This window comes from Echinops telfairi, unplaced genomic scaffold (genome assembly GCF_000313985.2).
Source record: "Echinops telfairi isolate 266 unplaced genomic scaffold, ASM31398v2 ScPeMD7_29;HRSCAF=101, whole genome shotgun sequence".
Lineage (NCBI taxonomy): Eukaryota > Metazoa > Chordata > Mammalia > Afrosoricida > Tenrecidae > Echinops > Echinops telfairi.
This window is the reverse complement of record NW_022103926.1, coordinates 6,375,561-6,392,613: the sequence shown is the minus strand read 5'-3', so window position 1 is coordinate 6,392,613 and position 17,053 is coordinate 6,375,561. Positions and strand designations below refer to the sequence as shown.

General features: G+C 53.5%; 1 protein-coding gene across 1 annotated transcript in view; it reads right to left on the bottom strand.

Annotated features, from left to right (window-relative positions):
* Window positions 1-17,053, bottom strand: part of LIMK2 (LIM domain kinase 2) — a 33,265-nt gene that overhangs the window by 2,847 nt on the left and 13,365 nt on the right. The window contains exons 2-14 of the mRNA XM_004716712.3: window positions 16,915-17,050; window positions 16,296-16,405; window positions 15,361-15,549; window positions 14,160-14,265; window positions 13,728-13,924; window positions 11,831-12,017; window positions 10,799-10,885; window positions 10,258-10,389; window positions 9,992-10,048; window positions 8,312-8,377; window positions 7,067-7,241; window positions 6,484-6,539; window positions 3,546-3,703 (exon numbers count right to left, since the gene is read on the bottom strand). Of these exons, the coding sequence (XP_004716769.1) occupies window positions 3,546-3,703; window positions 6,484-6,539; window positions 7,067-7,241; window positions 8,312-8,377; window positions 9,992-10,048; window positions 10,258-10,389; window positions 10,799-10,885; window positions 11,831-12,017; window positions 13,728-13,924; window positions 14,160-14,265; window positions 15,361-15,549; window positions 16,296-16,405; window positions 16,915-17,050 (1,656 nt within the window). The remainder of the gene's footprint in view (window positions 1-3,545; window positions 3,704-6,483; window positions 6,540-7,066; window positions 7,242-8,311; window positions 8,378-9,991; window positions 10,049-10,257; window positions 10,390-10,798; window positions 10,886-11,830; window positions 12,018-13,727; window positions 13,925-14,159; window positions 14,266-15,360; window positions 15,550-16,295; window positions 16,406-16,914; window positions 17,051-17,053) is intronic.

The following is a 17,053-nucleotide window of genomic DNA, read 5'->3' as shown; positions in this document are numbered from 1 at the left end:
CACTCACTCACTCACTCACTCACTCACTCACTCACTCACTCTGCAGCTCGACATTTCCTCCCAGTCTTTGACCTGATGTAACTGAGGGCCCAAAAGGCACAAGAGACAAGCCTCTGGGGTCTGATGGGTTGTTTTCACCGGGCCTTTCTCACCAGGGTCTTGTTACTCCCATCAAATGGTTGGGACTGTGTAAATGGTGCCTGTGGGCCACCAGGGATGGAGATGATGAGAAACGGTGGCATAGCAGTATCAAGTGTGAAGTGATGGTGGCACAAGGTGACCACAGTGGGGGTACTGACCCACAGGGCGAGAGCCAACGGCTTCTCGCAGGAAGCTTCCAGGAGGAGTGTGGGGCTTTCAGGCAATTGATGTAGCTTCCAGAGCAAGAAAGAGCTGAGTGTCTTTAGGCAAAAGATTACTAGTGGAGTGGGGTGCTTCTAGACACTTATTGGTTGAGCTAGAGAGCTTTTTAACTTTTGCCCGAGCAGAGCAGAGGCCAGAGAAAGGTTTGCTTACAACACAACCCAGTTGGTCCTGATCCTGAATTGTTACCCGTTAGTCTCCGACCAAACTCCGCAGTGGTGAATAGGGCTGTGGAGTTCTGTGCGGCCACTGAGAGTGCGGTGGTGGGGCAGCTGCTGTAAGAACTGATGACAAAGGTTGGCCAGAAGGGTCTGTCTGACCTCCACTCATAGCAATGGGCCATGGGCTGTCGACCCCGACAAGAATTCTCCTCACTCCGGGGAGTTAGGTGAGGCCATTTAGACAGCCTCCCACTGGCAAATTCTAACTCTAAAGGGAAGCTCTGGAAATCATCCTGGGCCACCTGGCTGCCCTGGGAGGGTAGAGTGGGAGGCAAGAGGAGACTTACTCTTCTTAGGCTCTCTATTTTAGTAACCTTTAAACTTGATTTTTAAAGGAACATAATTTTTGGTAGCAGAAAAAGTAAACTCGTATAGAGACTCTAATTGGAAGGGCCTGAGCTAACTTTGGTAATTGTGAAAAATATAAGCTCAGAAGAAAAGGCAATGTTAAAGATTTCCTTAGAGCAGTGGTTCTCCACCTTCCTAATGCCACGACCCTTTAATACAGTTCCTCATGTGGTGGTGACCCCCAACCATAACATTATTTTTGTCGCTACTTCACAATTGTAATTTTGCTACTGTTATGAATCGGGTGACCCCTGTGAAAGGGTTGTTCGACCCCCCCCAAGGGGTCACGACCCACAGGTTGAGAACCGCTGCCTCAAAGGAGCAAAGCAGATAGATGCATACATAAGTTCACTGTCGTATTACTCCTTCCAGTAAAGAAAAGTCAGAACTGGAATACTGACAGATGGTGGACATTATAAGATGTTCAGACAGTCTCTGAGTCGAATTTCCTGTAGTCAACAAAAAAGATAAAACAGGAAAGTGGGTAGGAACATGGTAGATTTGCTGCATTGAACACTGAGGAAAGAAGACCCGATGAGCGGTGGGAGGACATCAAGCACATCACTCATAAAAAAAAAAGAACAAAAGATCATTCATGAAGAAAGCAAAAAGCCATTAAAAAGACGGGAAAAAAGGTCCAAGCGGATGTGAGAAGAGACTGAACTTTACCCTTGACCACAGATCCACTCAAGCAAATGGAAGAAAGGAGGAAGTTAAAGAACTCAATGGGGGAGCTCCAGAGGACAAAGTAAAGTATGACAGCGAACTGTGTAACCATGGAGGAAGAACACAACCGGCACACATCAAGCTGAAAGACCCGAAGAAAAAAGCCGAGCCTTGAGTTGCAACACTGAAAAGAGTCTATGGGCGAAATACTGAACGACGCAGGAGGCATCGAGAGACGAGGGAAAGAATACCCAGGGTCATGGTGCCGAAAGAACTGGCTGATAGTCCATCTCAAGAGTAGCACATGAGCGAGAACCAATGGTGCTGCAGGAAGAAGTCCAAGCTGTATTAAAGGGATAAGTGGAAGCCAGGCTCCAGAGATTGATGGACCACCAGTTGAAAGGTTTCAGCAAGCTGATGAAGTGCTGCATTCACAGGCCTCTGCCGAGAAATCTGAAAGACTGGCCAACGGATTGAAAGGGACCCTGTTTGTGTCCGTTCAAAAAAAAGGGGGCCCAACAGAATGTGGAAACTAGTGAGCGATATCATTTACATCACATGCAAGTAAAGTTTTGTTGAAGATCGTTCACATACAGACGGGGAGCTGCCAGGCATTCAAGCTGGATTCAGAAGAGGACGTGGCACGGGCCATCATTAAGGCCTTCCGATGGGTCTTGGCTGAAAGCGGAGAATACTAGAAAGAGGTTCACTTATGCTTATTGACTATTTTATTGACCATTCTACTGTGTGGATAATAAACTACGGATGGCATTCAGAAGAGTGAGAATTCTAGAATGCTTCCCTTGGTCATGTGGAACCTGTGGCAAGAGGCAGTTGTTCAAACAGAACATAGAAATACTTCATGATTTAACATCGGCACACGTTGAATCCTTTCGCCATACTTATTCAGTCTGTGAGCCGAACAGAGAATTCGAGATGGACTGTATGAAGAGGACCGAGGTTTCAAGATTACAGTCTTCACTGTGGATTGCAACCCCCTGTACAGAAAACACAGATCCAGGGGCTGCGAGGAAAATTTAAAAAAAAAGAAAAGAAAAGAAAACACAGATCCTCACGACGGGACCAAGAGACACCTACGAGCAGGCTAAGTGGAGAACGATGGGCGGTGTCAAGGGCTCCCCTTGCTTGGACCCACACTCAATGCTTCCGGTAGCAGAAAGCAAGAGGTCAGAAGGTATCTTGCACTGGGTAAAGCTGCTGCACAAGACCTCTTTAAAATGGCGAAGAGCATGAAGGTCACTTTGAGGACTAAGGTGCACCCCATCCCAGCCATGGTGTTTGCAATGACGTCACTTTCATATGAACGTTCAATCGTGAAGACCAAAGAAAAATCTATGCATTTCCATTATGGTGCTGGTGAAGAACACTGAAAAAATCCATGGACAGCCAGAAGAACAAATGAATCTGTCTTAGAAGAAGTTCAGCCAGAATGCTCCTTGGAAGTGAGTGTGGCGAGAGGTCGTCTCGTGATCAGAAGAGGCCGGGGTCCCTGGGAGAAGGACACCGTGATGGTAAAGTGGAGGCTGAGAAAAAGCGGAAGGCTCTCAATGAGATGGGGTGACACAAAGGCCGCAACAATGGGACCACACAGAACAAGGGGAGAAGGGCCCGGGCTGGGGGGCTCTGTGCACCAGGACAACTTGACAGAACCCAAGGCACAATAGAACATTTCTATCTACTTTGAAATTAGAACTCTATCAAAGATGTGTGTGTATGGACAAGGGGTAATATAAAACATTGACTGTACTACTTACTCTATTAAAGCGTGAGACGGGTTCGGGTGAATTTTGTTCTTTTAAAATGAATAGCTCTGTCTCCGTCACATCTCAGTCCTCCCGGCATGACTTGGCATGCCAGGATCAGACAGCCCAAGGCTGGGCAAGCATCTCGGGACTGTGTGAGCTGGGGGTGGGGCAGGGCACCAACCTGCTCTCGGGCTCCAGTTTGCAGCAGATGGCAGCCAAGGGGAAGAAGGCTGGGGGACAGTCTGTGGGGACAAACTTCTCCCAGAAAAGCTTCACGTTGAGGCCAAAGTCCAGTGTGCGGGGCAGGCAATCAGGATCCGCGTACACTTGCCCGATGATCTGCAGGTGGGAAGACGGCTGGTCAGCACGGACGGACTGGGGAGGCCACAGCCCGATGGCAGGAGGACGGGTGCTGGGGTGAGCAGGAGAGGAGGTGGGAAAAAGCCAGGTGGGAGCACGGCCCTTGCCCATCTCTCCAAGTGCGGCTGACCCCAATTCAACCTCTAGTTGCTGAGAAGGGGCCTCACGGCAGCACAAGCCTAATGTTCCTCAGTGGCACAGGAGGGCTAGCAGCTTCTACACGCTCCACCTGCCTCTGGCTTGTGACAGGGGAAAGGCCCTGTAAGGCCCAGGGCTGGGCCCCATCCTATTTGGCATCAGCTTAGTGCTTTGTATATAGTGGCCTGTCAATCAAGATATACTACCACATATATATATTTTTATAGTGATGCCTTCATTAAAGCTTCAGTGGGACACAGCATCTGGATGAGGGAGGGTACCCACAGAAGGATATGTGTACCCCCAATATCTTTTGACCCCATTTCCCACCAACTTTTTGAAATCTCCTCATATACATGTATATTATATATAAAATATACACAGGTGTAACTCTTTAGTTTCTACATGTTCGCTTCACTGACAGTACCTGCATTCTTCAAACTGTGCATTTCCGCTCTTTCCAAATCAGCCTAAGTTTTCAAACCACTAAGTTACCTTCAGTGCATTCTAAGCGAAAGCCCTCTTTACCTCTCAAACCTGCCCCCCACCCCCCCAGCCAAGCCAAATCCACTGCCATCTAGTTGGTTCTGCTTCACAGTGACCCTCAGGACAGGGTAAAATTGCCCCATAAAGGCCTTTAAAAATTATTATTATTATTTTTAAAATCATTTTACTGGGGGCTCTTACAACGAACTCTTCATCACAATCCATCCATCCATCCATTGTGTCAAGCACATTTGTACATATGTTGCCATCATCATTTTCAAAACATTTTCTTTCTACTTGAGCCCTTGGTATCAGCTCATATCCCCTATGCTCCCTCCCCCACGAGCCCTTGATAATTTATAAATTGTTAGTTTTTTTCATGTCTTATACTGACTGATGTAAAAATTATTATTACTAACGGCTTTGTGTGTTTTGGGATAGATTTTTGGTGTGGGGACACTAAACATTTGCCCCATATAAATGAATGGTGATTGTTTCTTTAGGATGCTTGGTGGTGGTGGACTGCTAAACTGCCAGGTTGTCAGTTCAAACTTACCGGCCGCCCTGTGGAGACAGTTGAGGCTGTCTACTTCTGTACAGATTTACAGCCTCAGAAACCTGAATACAGCGATAGCTCAGTTGTCCAATGGCTCCAAGCTCAAACTTCCCACTACTCAAACAGGAAAGTTTGAAGAAAAATCTGCTCCGTGTTTATAATTTGTTCGACAGTCGATCCGAAAACCCAAGACACCTGTCCTGGCCAAGAGTGAGTCACCTGTCGGGTGTCACCACAGACACACGGGGAGGGGGCGCGTCAGTGTAAGCACCGCTCTGCTCAGATTAACAGAGTGCTGGGTTAGTGCTTTAAAACATTCCTCACTGAGCTTTTGTACTTTACTTGTATAAAATATTGTAACCACAGGTCCAAAGAAAGTTAGTAATCACAGCAATAAAGCTAAGAGGCCAAGTGAGAGAACCACGATAGCGTTAAAGACAGAAATCACGGCAACATTTGTATCAGGTCGCTGCTTCTCTGCTTTGGCGGCTGAATACAAGATGGCTAAGTCGACATTAGCAACATTTTTTGGGGGGGAAAATGTGATTAAAATGGCTAATGTCGTGAAAGGTGCGAAATCAGTAACCAGGAAACAAAGAACTCAGATCATTGACGAGGTTAAAAAGTGACTGCTAGTTTGGCTAAGTCACAAAAAACTCGATGGCGCTAGCCCAGCGAAAACAGTGCTGCGAGGAGGCCAACCGCCCCCAGAGTGACTTCAAGTCCTGGAGAAATGAATCGATGAGTGTAATTTTGGGGGCCTTAGAACCAATGATTTGGTTTTCCATGGTTTCTTATGGGGAAATATGTTCAGTTCTCGAACTTTTCAGTGTTCAGACAGGAATTTGGAACGAATGAAGTTTGGAATTGGCTCCATGGCAGTGGGTTTGGGCTTTGGGATCGCGTTTCATTTGGGCTTACAGAAGGTTGCTTACACATGCTTCAGTTTTGGATAGTGGGGCAACTTGTATATCGCTCCCAATTTGTTACAAATATTTTACCCCAATTGAAAGTTAAAGAAAAAAAACTTCTCGGCAGACTCCATATGGCCCTTTTCCCACCTCTCTCCCAGGCCGGAGTTCCTCTCTCAGCATCATGGTCGCCTTTCCACGTGCCCGCTCCCCTGCAGGACACCCTGGAGCTAAGCTGCTGTCTGCCTGCTAAGCTCCCGAGGGCAGGAAGTGTATTAAGACCCACTCTGAACCCCACAGTGCCTACTGGTCTGAGGGCGGGGACAGCCCCAGGGAGGGAAGAGGAGCAGAGGTGAGTTGGGCATGGAGACCTTAGGCTCAGGAGTGAGATGGGAAGCCAAGTGGAAACTTCCTGCCTTTCCTACCAGAGTCTGGGCTCACCACTGCCACTGGCTGCACCCGTTTCCTCGCCGAGAACCCACCGCCCAGTCCTTGCCATGCCAGCATGAGCCTCATGTGCCGGCGGAGGTCAGGATCGACAGTCTGCGAAGGCATCCCGCCTTGGAAACCCTATATGGGGTCACTATAGGAGTAGGCCTCCCATTTCTGAAGCAGGACAGGACTGCTAGGCCTGCTGCCTCAGGCATGGCCTCCTGGCTGGAGCTCACCTCACAGAGAACAATCCCAAAGGAGAAGACGTCCACAGTCTCGTCGTAGCTCTTTCCTTTGGGAACAGAGAGCAGACTGTTAGGTTCAGGACCAAGCTGAGCTGCAGACAAGAACCTTGCCCAGAAGAGGCTCTGTGAAGTTGCCCCACGCAGGTACCCCCAGACCGCCTTCCTTAGCATGGCTGTTACACAGTAGCACTGCCCAGCAAGGAGAACAGAATCACACTCATGTGGGCTCTGCCAGCAGCCTGCTCTGTGCCAGGGCAAACCACCAAACTCTCTGGCCTCAGACTCCGAGAGAGGCTTGATCAGGCCACTGCTGAAGCCTCACAATCAGGTGTGTATGTGTTAAAGAACCCCATCATCCAGCAGCTCCGGTTGGGTTGAGCATTATCCACCAGGGGGCACCATACACCACTTCTCAGCAAGGAGAGCAGCTTCCAGTTAGTGATCCTGGGGGCACTGAAGCCAGTCAGACCTTGTCCTGGACCAGCTCCAGAGGATAAAAACTCTCTATCAGCCCTGGGCTCTGGATCACACGCCCTACAGTTCATAGACGAGGCGTGCCACAGGCCGGACTCACCGTTCAGCATCTCAGGGGCCATCCAGTAAGGGTTTCCCACCACCGTGTACCGCTTCCGGCGGTCATTCTTGCGTAAGGTGCGTTTCTTGGTGGCTGCCTTCTCCACTGGGGGCTTTTTCCTTTCCTCCACTATGAGCCGAGACAGCCCAAAGTCGGCCACCACCACAGTCTTGTCCTAGCAGGGCACAAGCCAGGTCAGGCCCTGGTAGGGACGTTCCCAAACCTGACCCTGGGGTGGGGTAGGGTGTGTGTGTGTGGCCAGAAACATCACACAGAAGGGACAAAGGACCCAAACCAGCTCCGAGGAGGAGGAGGGTGCTCCACAGAGATTCCACGAGCTGGTTTTTTGGAAGCAGATGCCAGGGCTTTCTTCCGCGGCATCACCAGGTGAGCCAAAACTGCCAACCTTAAACAAGCAGCTATGCATGTCACCACGTGTGCTACCAGGGAGGCAAACTATCCAGCAGACAAGGCTTGGCATTTGTGTTTTTAAACAGACAGCTGTGTGTACAACAAATTCCCTGGACCACCAGTGTGCTGACGGCAGAGCCCCTGAGCCTGGAAGGATGAGGCTCTGGGCCGGGAGCTCAGAGGTGGGATTGGCAGTGGTGGTGGTGGTGGTGGGGGTGTTGTTCTTTTGTCCTGCAGGATAGAAGGCCGGGGCTAGAGCCAGGATAAGACAGAGAAGGACAAATGGGAGTCAGTGTGGGGACATGCAGGAGATAAGTTCTTCAAATAGCTACAGGGCAGTCATGTGGAAAAGGGATCATGATTGTGTGGTACAGGTTTGAGTTCAGTGCCTGGGCCAGCTGGTGGACACAGGAGGCCAGACTGCACGTTGATCAAAGGAGGAACATTGCAACAGCAGAGCGGAGGGGCAGCGGAGGAGTGTGGAATCAGAAGCCCTGGTTCGGTCAACCCACAAGCTCTGTGGCCTCAGGGACCACAGCTACAGCGTGGGGTCAGTAATGAGCTGCTTCACAGGGCTCTGATTGGGACCAGACGGGGCTTAAGTCCCTCCAAGCAGATGACTGCCCCCACTTCCCCCTCCCGCCACCAGGCGGCCACTGAGAGGTAGAAAAGTTGGGTCTGTGTGTCTGGGACTTCTCAAAAGCTATTTCAGAGGACTGCTGTAGGCCAGAGGAGGGGCAAGATAGAAGGTCCAGGGGACATACATTTCTGGTCTGAAGCAAGAGGTGACAGACAGGCCACGTGAAGCCAGGCGGGCCGGCCTCTGGGACATACCAGCTTGATGAGGCAGTTGTGCGAGTTCAGGTCCCGGTGGATGATGCACATGGAGTGCAGGTATGCCTGGAACAGAAGCCCGAGCTGAGGCCCATGGGCAGAAAATCAAGCAGACCCAACTCCGGAACTGGGACCCCTCACCTAACATGGTCTCCATGGTCCCAGCTTCTGTTGCCCTTGAGCCCACTCCCCACCACAACGTCATCTCCACTCACCCCACCCTAGTCGCCCGTTCATGTAGCTAAGCTCTAGGTGAGCATGCCGCAGGCAGATGCACCACTCCCTTTGCCCATTCCTGACTTCACCCACCTGGGATTCTTCCTGCCTGTGGACCCAGTGCCCTCTTCCTGACCCATGCTCGCTTTGTGCTCCCGACTAATGCTAGTGCCTGGCCACCTTCCGTCTACCCTTCAGCCTCTTCCTACCTAAAAGCTGCTCACCCTCTCCCCTGCTACCCGATCCTTTCAGCCTTCCTCAAAGCCATCTTCTCTTCCCACAACGCGTTCCCAACCTCAGGTGCCTCTACTGCACTGCACTGTTGTCTAGTTGATTCGAAGCAAGGCCCCACGGGCTTTCCAAGGCTGCAGCCTTTGCAGAAGCAGACGGCCCCATTTTTCTCTCCAGGAGTGTGGCCGGTGGCCTACAACAGCCCACTGACCCTCCAGTTCACAGCCAAGCACTTGTACACAGTGCCACCACAGCTCTGGATACCCTCAAATCGCCTCAACTTCTGTCAACCAGCCTCTCCAATCAGACTGCATGTTCCCACAGCCGCTCTCCTAATCTGGGAACTGAAATGTGTCACCGGCCCTACCCAGGCCTGCCTGCCCCGAGACACTCCAGTTCCACCCAACCTACTGACCGGGAAGGCTCTGCTCACAGACTTCTCACCCACAATTCTTCATGTCTCTATCTGCCTGCACACAGCCCAGGTTGGTGGGCTAGAAACCTGGGGATCTTACTCTACTGTCTCAGTGCTACCACGCTAGACGCTGCAGGAAGAGAACAGGTAAAAACCGCAGGCTCAGGGGCCAGGCTGACTGGCCCAGGACCCCAGGCCTGTGTCTTGCTGGCTGCATTTTCTCATGTGGAAACCAGGGATGTTGTGGAGAACGAGTACTTGTACACACACTCGTGCTAATCCAGCTTAGTTCCTGGAATGCAGAAATCACTCGAGGCCTGTCAGTTCAGTGTGACTACTCTGCTTAGTACTATTCTTTCCTGGGGAAACGAGATATCAATCCCCCCACCCGATGCACTGTCATTCTCTCAACTCCAAGGCTGATCTCCCAGTAGGAACTTCGGTCTAACTCTGGCCCATCCTTGGGGACTCAACTAGAGCTGCTTGCCTCAGGAAGCTGTCTCGGACTCTCCCTGAGCACCAGACAGCGGCCTCTGTGATGGGGAGCACAGGCCACCTCGCCCATAGTCTGCGGCTCCCATTTGCCCTGTCTGTCCATCCACGCTGCTTACTCCCTAAGACTCCACAAACTCCCAGAGAGCAGGGCTGTAAATTCTGGACAGCCAGTCAAGGGCGGTTTCACGGGAGTAAACAAGCCCGACAAGAACTGCTGAGTGCAGCCCAAGCTGCCCAGGACAGGCTTTCTGCCTCCCGGCACCTGCCCGCTAATCCCTGCACATCTCCAGCAGGGAGACGTGGGTCCTGTTGGTGGGACTCACCATTCCGGAGGCGATGCCTTTGGCAAAGCTGACTTTCTGTTCCCAGGGGAACGGGTCCTGCAGAATAGGATGGAAGAATGCCTATCAGAGGCTGTTGGGTCCTGTCCCACAGGTTCCCCTTGTGAGTCACTATGACCTTCCGGGGAATCCGCCCCACCTGTGCCCCAAGTATGCCTGGCAGGGTCCTTAAGGGGCAAGAGCTGGGGCTCTCCAGGCCCTGTGGTTCGTGGTGGTGGGCGCTAAGTCGTCGTGGGAGATGGGCTCACCACACTGCGCAGGAAGTCCTTCAGCGTGCCCCCTTCGATGTACTCAGTCAGCAGGTTCAGCTTCTTGTCCTTGTACAGCACGCCGATGAACTTGAGCACGTTGGGGTGGTCCAGGCTGCGCATCACCTTCACCTGGGAGGGGAAGGGGGTTGGATGGTCAGTTCCCACTGCACCTCCCTCTAGCCTTCTGCTCTGGAGGCAAGTGGACCTCCCACCTCCAGCTTCTGTGAGGCAACAGGATGCTGGGACCCAGTGATGGTCAGGTGAGGGCCATCCGTGTAGACGAGGCCTGCCTTTCTGGGAACTGAGTGAAGTGTTCCGTGGCGGATGTGAAACTGGCCCTAGTTCCACCTTCTCCCCCCTTCACCTCCTCTGCTGTCGTGTCCCTGGCACCAGCTCATGGATCTTTGGTTGCTGTTCATGGGACAAATAATGACGACGCTGGGGTTTAGGGCGGCAGGAGTTTTCCTGCAGCGTGCTTTCAACGTACTTTGCTCTCAGGGGCGACACCAAATTCCCAGCTCTCAGGCCCTCTTCTCACCTCAGTCAGAAAAGTCCTCTGTGTCTCTTCGTCACACCGAATCAACTCCTTCATGACCATCACCTTGCCTGTGGCTTTGTGCGTGACCTGTGGGGAGGGCCACAGTTAACGGGGCAGAAACTGCAGGCTGTTCGCTCAAAAGTACTAGGAGCAAAACCCTGGCAAGTGGCCATCCCGTCCTTTGAGGGACACATGGCGCCCAAGGGCACAGACCGAGTTCTGATGTGCAAGATGCAGCACGAGGGCCACTGGGGGCTCGTGGGGGCCTGGCTGCGTCCCTGGCGAGCTGGCCGTGCACGGGGAGCATGGGAACCCAGAGAAAGGCTGGGAAGCGGCCAAGCCAAGCAGGGCTGTGGTTACTGGCACCGGAGTGAGCCCCCCGTCATTCTGGTGAGGGTCTGGAGGCAGGAGGGTCAGTGCCACAGACATGCACCAAGGAGAGGGTGCAGGGGAGGGTTGGGGGTGTTGTGGTGAGCTCTGCAGCCTCACTGCACCCAAGCTGATACACACTGCTTACCTGGCCCTCCCTCCTCACTCTCAGCAGAGGAGGGGAGAAAGGGAGGGAGAAAAAGGAAAGAGTAGGAAGAGGGAGAGAAAGGGAAAGGGAGAGGGAGAGAGGGAGAGGGGGAGAGGGGGAGAGAGGGAGAGAGAGAGAGAGGGAGAGAGGGAGAGAGGAAGAGAGAGGTTAGTTTCTGACTGCTCATCAGTACTCAGGGAGGCAGGCACCATTTCTGTGTGTTCCCCATAGCACCCCAGCACCCAGGGCCTCCAGGCACCTAATAAGCTACCGGTGAGATGCCGGGGTAATGGGCCCAGCTCGCTCCAACCTGGGCTGCAGGCCCAGAAATGTCAGTGCAGCAGCAACGGTGCCTGTAAGAGGCCTGAGGGAGATGCAACTCCTAAGCCCATCGCCAAGCCTTCCCAGGTCTCCTGCCTACAGCCAGGAGGACATCTGATGTTTGCATGGGGGGCGGGGGGGACCCAAGAGCTGCGAGTGAGAGGGCAGGGAGAAGCCAAGCCTGCTGTGCTCACCTTGATGGCCTGCCCAAAGAAGCCCTTGCCCAGGACCTCCCCATGGATGAGGTCACAGGGCCGGAAGATCTGCTGTGAGTAGCTGCTGGAACAGCGGAGCGATTCCGAGCGGCTGATGTCCCGGCTGAGCAGCAGGGGCTCCTTTGGAGAGCTGGGGCCAGGGGACTTGGAGATGCTGTTACTGCGTCTGAGAACAAGGAGAGAGGTGGGGAGAGGTAGGGCAGTCCTTGGGGATCTGCCAGGAAATCCTGGGGATAGGACCTTCAGGGCTTCCCAACCCGACCCAAAATCTTCAGTCAGGAGGCTGAGAAGGGGGCGGGGCTCTGATGTCAGGCAGATGACCCATCTTGGGACTGCAGGCCCCACGAGTTCTGAAGCCCACTGTAAGAGTGTGTTCAGAACGGGAACTCTGAGAACTCTCCACCTAAAATACTAAACTACTACTAGTGTCAACTGATCCCTCTGATGGCACTGGAGATGGGGACCCAGCACACCTTCCAGACCGATTCGATTCCAGGTGTGGACGGGGCTGGAGTGACAACATGCCAGTACTGCCACCACAGCTGCCCTGGAATCGATTCTGACTCAGGTGGGCCAGAGCATGATGGCCAGGCCTTTCTTCTGAGGCCCCTCAGGGCAGACTCACATATTCAAACTTTCAGTGAGCAGGCGCAGCCTGGGCAGCGAACCACCCCAATAACCAGCACACAGGGAGCGCAGTAGCATTTTGGCAAATGTTTGCACCTGTCGCCATTTCCTGAACTTTGAAATAACAAGCAGGTGTGATTTCTAGAGCCACAGAGCCTCTAGGTTTACACCTGAAACAGGAGATGACTGTCACTCCAACGCACAGCAGAAGAGGAAAGAGGCTGAGGGGCCCAGCCCTGCAGGGGCATGCTGGGTCCAGACACTCCTCCCTGCTTGTTTCACTGGCTACCTGGTTGGCTGCTTCTTGGCTTAGCCTGCCCTTCATCTCCATGCCCACTGATTGTGCCCACAAGTACCAGGTGAGCTTTCCCCTCCCTCTCCGGCATGCTACCACTCCAGAGAGATGTGCAGCCTGCCTGCTTCCCCACCACGCCTTCCTTTCTCTGGGCCATGCACTCCCAGGCCTTCTTTGCCCTTTGTTCTCACCAGCTCATCAAGGCCAAGGGCAGCCAGAAGCCAAGGCAACCGCCGTGCGGAGGGCCATTGCCACGAGGCGTCAGCCCACAGGGCTCTGAGTAGTTCAGGCTATTTGGTCAGGAGAGTAGAGGAAGACTCTACTCCCAGGGATACTAGCACTTCCTCCCGGTCAGGCACGACACCTCTGTGTATCCTTTTCCACATTTAATCCTCACACAAGTGGGCAAGCAAGCCCCCTTTATCTTGTAACTCCATTTCACAGATGCAGAAACAGAGGCCCAGAGGGATGAGGTGATCTGTGCCGGGGGCTCCGCGTGAATCCCCGGAAGGCAGGTTTGCCTAGTGGGCCTGACTCTTGGTCTATAAAGCTATCTCTCTGAGAGCTTGCCCAGCCGGGGAGACTGCTCCCCCTCCTGCCAGGGGCCTGGGCTGTTGGTGCCTCTCAAGTTTTAAGCATCCTGTGTCATTTCCTGGTTTCTGGCTGTCCATGTCCTCGTGGACACCGAGTCAATCCTCTGTGGGCCCTTGTCCAGGCCCCGAGTCCCACGCTCCCCGCAAAGGCCACGCTGCCACCTTCCATGCAGCTCAGTGGACAGAGCCTGACCTTTGGTAACCAAGGAAACTTGGCAGCCAGTTGGGCCTGACCGGTTGCTGGGCTGCTCAGCACAGTCCTCACAGTTAGCTGGTTCTCTCCCTGACTCCCCTGGGACTCGCTTAATTGGAGGGTTAGGCACAGGGACATAAACGGAGGAGGCTGGGAGGTGCACCGCACCTCAAAGAACGTCTCCTCAGTGTCCCCTCCAGGTTTTCCTTGGTGTCCAGGGTGCTGAGGGTGGGGGAGTGGTCAGCGCTCTGCATGTGAGGAGAGAGCCGTGCGTCCAGCCGCAGCGGGTCCAGACGCTGGGAGACCGGGTCATGCTCAATCAAGAGCTGCAGAGTCTGGCTCGTCTGGCTAATCGCATCCTTAACCTGTGGTCAAGAGCAGTGTAAGGCTGGCTCCCACTGGCCACCCCACCCCAGGGTCACCCACCCTGCCCCAGATGACCCAAGCACAGTGTGGCTAATGGGAGCCTCCACCTCTGAGTAGCTCCATGCTGCTCTGGTACAGGTCACAGGTCACATCAGCACTGAGACCAAGAGACCCAGTGAGGAAAGGCCACAGGCAGACCTCCCACCCATCACACAGCCTGGACACACACTCTACCTCCTCCACTTTGAGTGTGCGGACCGGAGTCCCATTGATCTCCAGGATGCGGTCCCCAGGGTGGATGGCATTGCGATTGTTGGAACTGATATGCATCCGGTTGACCCTGTGTAGGACAGGAAGTGAGGCATGAAGGTGACTTAAAGGCTTGGCCAGCCAATGTCGCTTACCCAGCCCCAGACCCACCACTGGCCCAAAGGCCCAGGCCAACTTTTTCCAGGGGTGTCCCCTCTCAGTGAAGCACATCATCACTCACCCCGTGACCTGAATCAGAAACTTGAACATGCTCCTCCCAATCTTGGGCTTCCTTACGGTCCCCCCCACTATCTCAGAGAATTCTGCCTTCTAAGGATTTGCAACCAACCTCTCTCCTTTGGTAACAGCCGCCTGGCCCGCCGCCACCTCTAGCCTTACTCCTTCCCACCCAAGTTCCATACCTGCAATCCTTCTACAGTGCTACCCTAGGCACTCACACCTCCCTGCTTAAACCAATCCATGGGCCTTTCAGGCTCTGCATAATCCAGGACCTCTCTGGTGATGCTCAACCTCTAGTCTACACCAGACACAACCACAGACTCCACCCCCCCTCTGAGGACATGCTGCGGAGTACAATTGTCCGGAGTATCAGCCTGACCTCACGCCATCCCATGAGGGTTCGGCATAGACGTGATCTCCTTCTGACTTGGATTTGTACTATAGGTAGCAGTCTCCTTTCCAGCGTGGAGTCGGCGCACAATAATGACTTAGGCTGTACATCTCAGAGGTGCCTCATCCCTGGTACTAGCTGGAGACAGCCTCTTTCCCCACTTGGTCTCTGTCCTGACAACCTACGATGGGGTTCATATCCTCTTTTGGACGAAGGACCTGATCTTCTCCCTTTGGCATTCTCTCAACTAGTCTATGAACACTGACTCCTTGGTCCAGGTCCTGGGCATGCAGTGCTACTAAGACCAAGTTCTTCCTGAACTTACATTCTAGTGGAAAGAGCAAATGATGCAGTAGAGCTACACAATCGAATCAGAGAATCTCAAAGAGCACACATTCTTGGAAAGCTGAGATCTGCAAGGTGAGCAGAGTCTGCGCTTCAGGAGGCGGGCAGAAGTGCCGAGGCTCAGGCGCGGCGAGCTCCCCTAAGACTGCGGTTCTGAATCCCGGGGCTTCCTGGGCAGATAGGGGGCCAACCCGACACGCAGACACTCACTCTTTCACTTGCACAGTGGTGGCGTAGTTGGAGCAGGCGCTCTCTACAGACACGGAGAAGCCCCGTCGGCCCTCGGCGGTGGCGGGCATGGAGATGAGCATGACGGAGTAGGGTAGCTGGTCCTGCACGGACTCCGTGGAGAGTCTCTCGAACATAGGTGCCAGCACCACCTCGTTGTGGCATTTCCCGCTGAGGAGAAGGGCCACAGAGTGGGCTGGGATTCTGAAGCCTGACCTGAGGTGTCCCCTCCCCCAACACCCACAGCAGCCTGGGGTTTCAAGTAACACTACCCATGGACGCACTCCTACACCCTCTTTGGCAGGAGTCCAGCGCACTGTTCAGAATGAGGAGTGTGGGGCCGCTGGGTTGGGGCTGGGACTGGAGGTGGTGCCCTGGATCTGCAGCGAGGGATGTACTGGTCACGGAGGTGGTGGCCAACACTGTCTCTTTGCTCCCCTCCCCTCTCCGGACCTCATTCTGATTCTTTTGTCAACCCCAAAGTTAGCCTGGGTAAGCTCTAGGGCAGAGGTTCTCAACCTGTGGGTCGCAACCCCTTTGGGCGTCGAATGACCGTTTCACAGGGGTCGCCTGATTCATAACAGTAGCACAATGACAGTTATGAAGTAGCAACGAAAAACGTTTTATAGTTTGGGGGTCACCACATGAGGAACTGTATTAAAGGTTTGCGGAACTAGGAAGGTTGAGAACTGCTGCTCTAGAGGGTCTGGTCTCTGCCTTGGTACTTTTCTGGAATCTTCCACAGAAAGCGCCTTCCTGTTGTGAAATGGGGGGTGAGGACAGAAGGCAGAGAGAGACTTCAGCCCTCTTGCTAACAGATTACAGAACTGGTTTTGAGCATCGCTGTAATAGGAATCTAGTGTACTGCCCGCCCGCTTCCCCGCTCCTGGAGAGGACAGGCAGGGTTGCCCTCTTACCAGTAGAGGGTAGCATGCTGCACCAGTGCGTACGTGTCTCCATCCTCGATGATCACCTTGCAGCTCATGCAGGCAAAGCACTCTGGGTGGTACTTGAACTCACCGGCCACCTGTGAGAGGGCAGTGAGGGAGGGGTGAGTGGTCTGGGCGGACTAAGCCCAGCTGCTGTTGCTGGAGAAAGAGCAGGATGGGCTGTATGACCCCAGAGCTGCCAGAGACAGTCAAGCGGGGGCCTTTCCTGTCTAGGTCTCAGCCATGGGAAGGAGTTCTCAGACAGAACCTTCCTCACTAGAAAGGCTCACAGTCCCTCTACTACAGGGCTAGCCAGTTTTGACAGGAGCAGGAACAGAGGTGGCCCCGTATCTTGGCCAGCTCGCCCTGAGCTCTCCTTTCCGAACGCCCTGAACACAATTTAGGTTTGTCATCCTTTTGGTTTGCAACCTTCTCCCACTGGAGGTGTGTCCTCCCTGCCCACTTACCCACCCACTGCCAACACTTGGACAGGTGCTCAACACCTGCCTAGTAACTGAATCAAGGGGAAACCCTGGCTGATGGGAAAACCGGAAAGATGACGGAACCAAAGGGAAGTGGAGGTGCTGGGATGAGGGGACTCACTCACCATGGCGGGGCCGGTCATCAGTAGGGAGCATCCGTGGCAGAACTCCCCAAACTTCCCCAAGTAGTCTTTGTGGCAGTAGAGCTTGCCATCCTTCTCATAGTACCAGTGGGTGAGGGCATCCTGGCATTCTGAACACCTA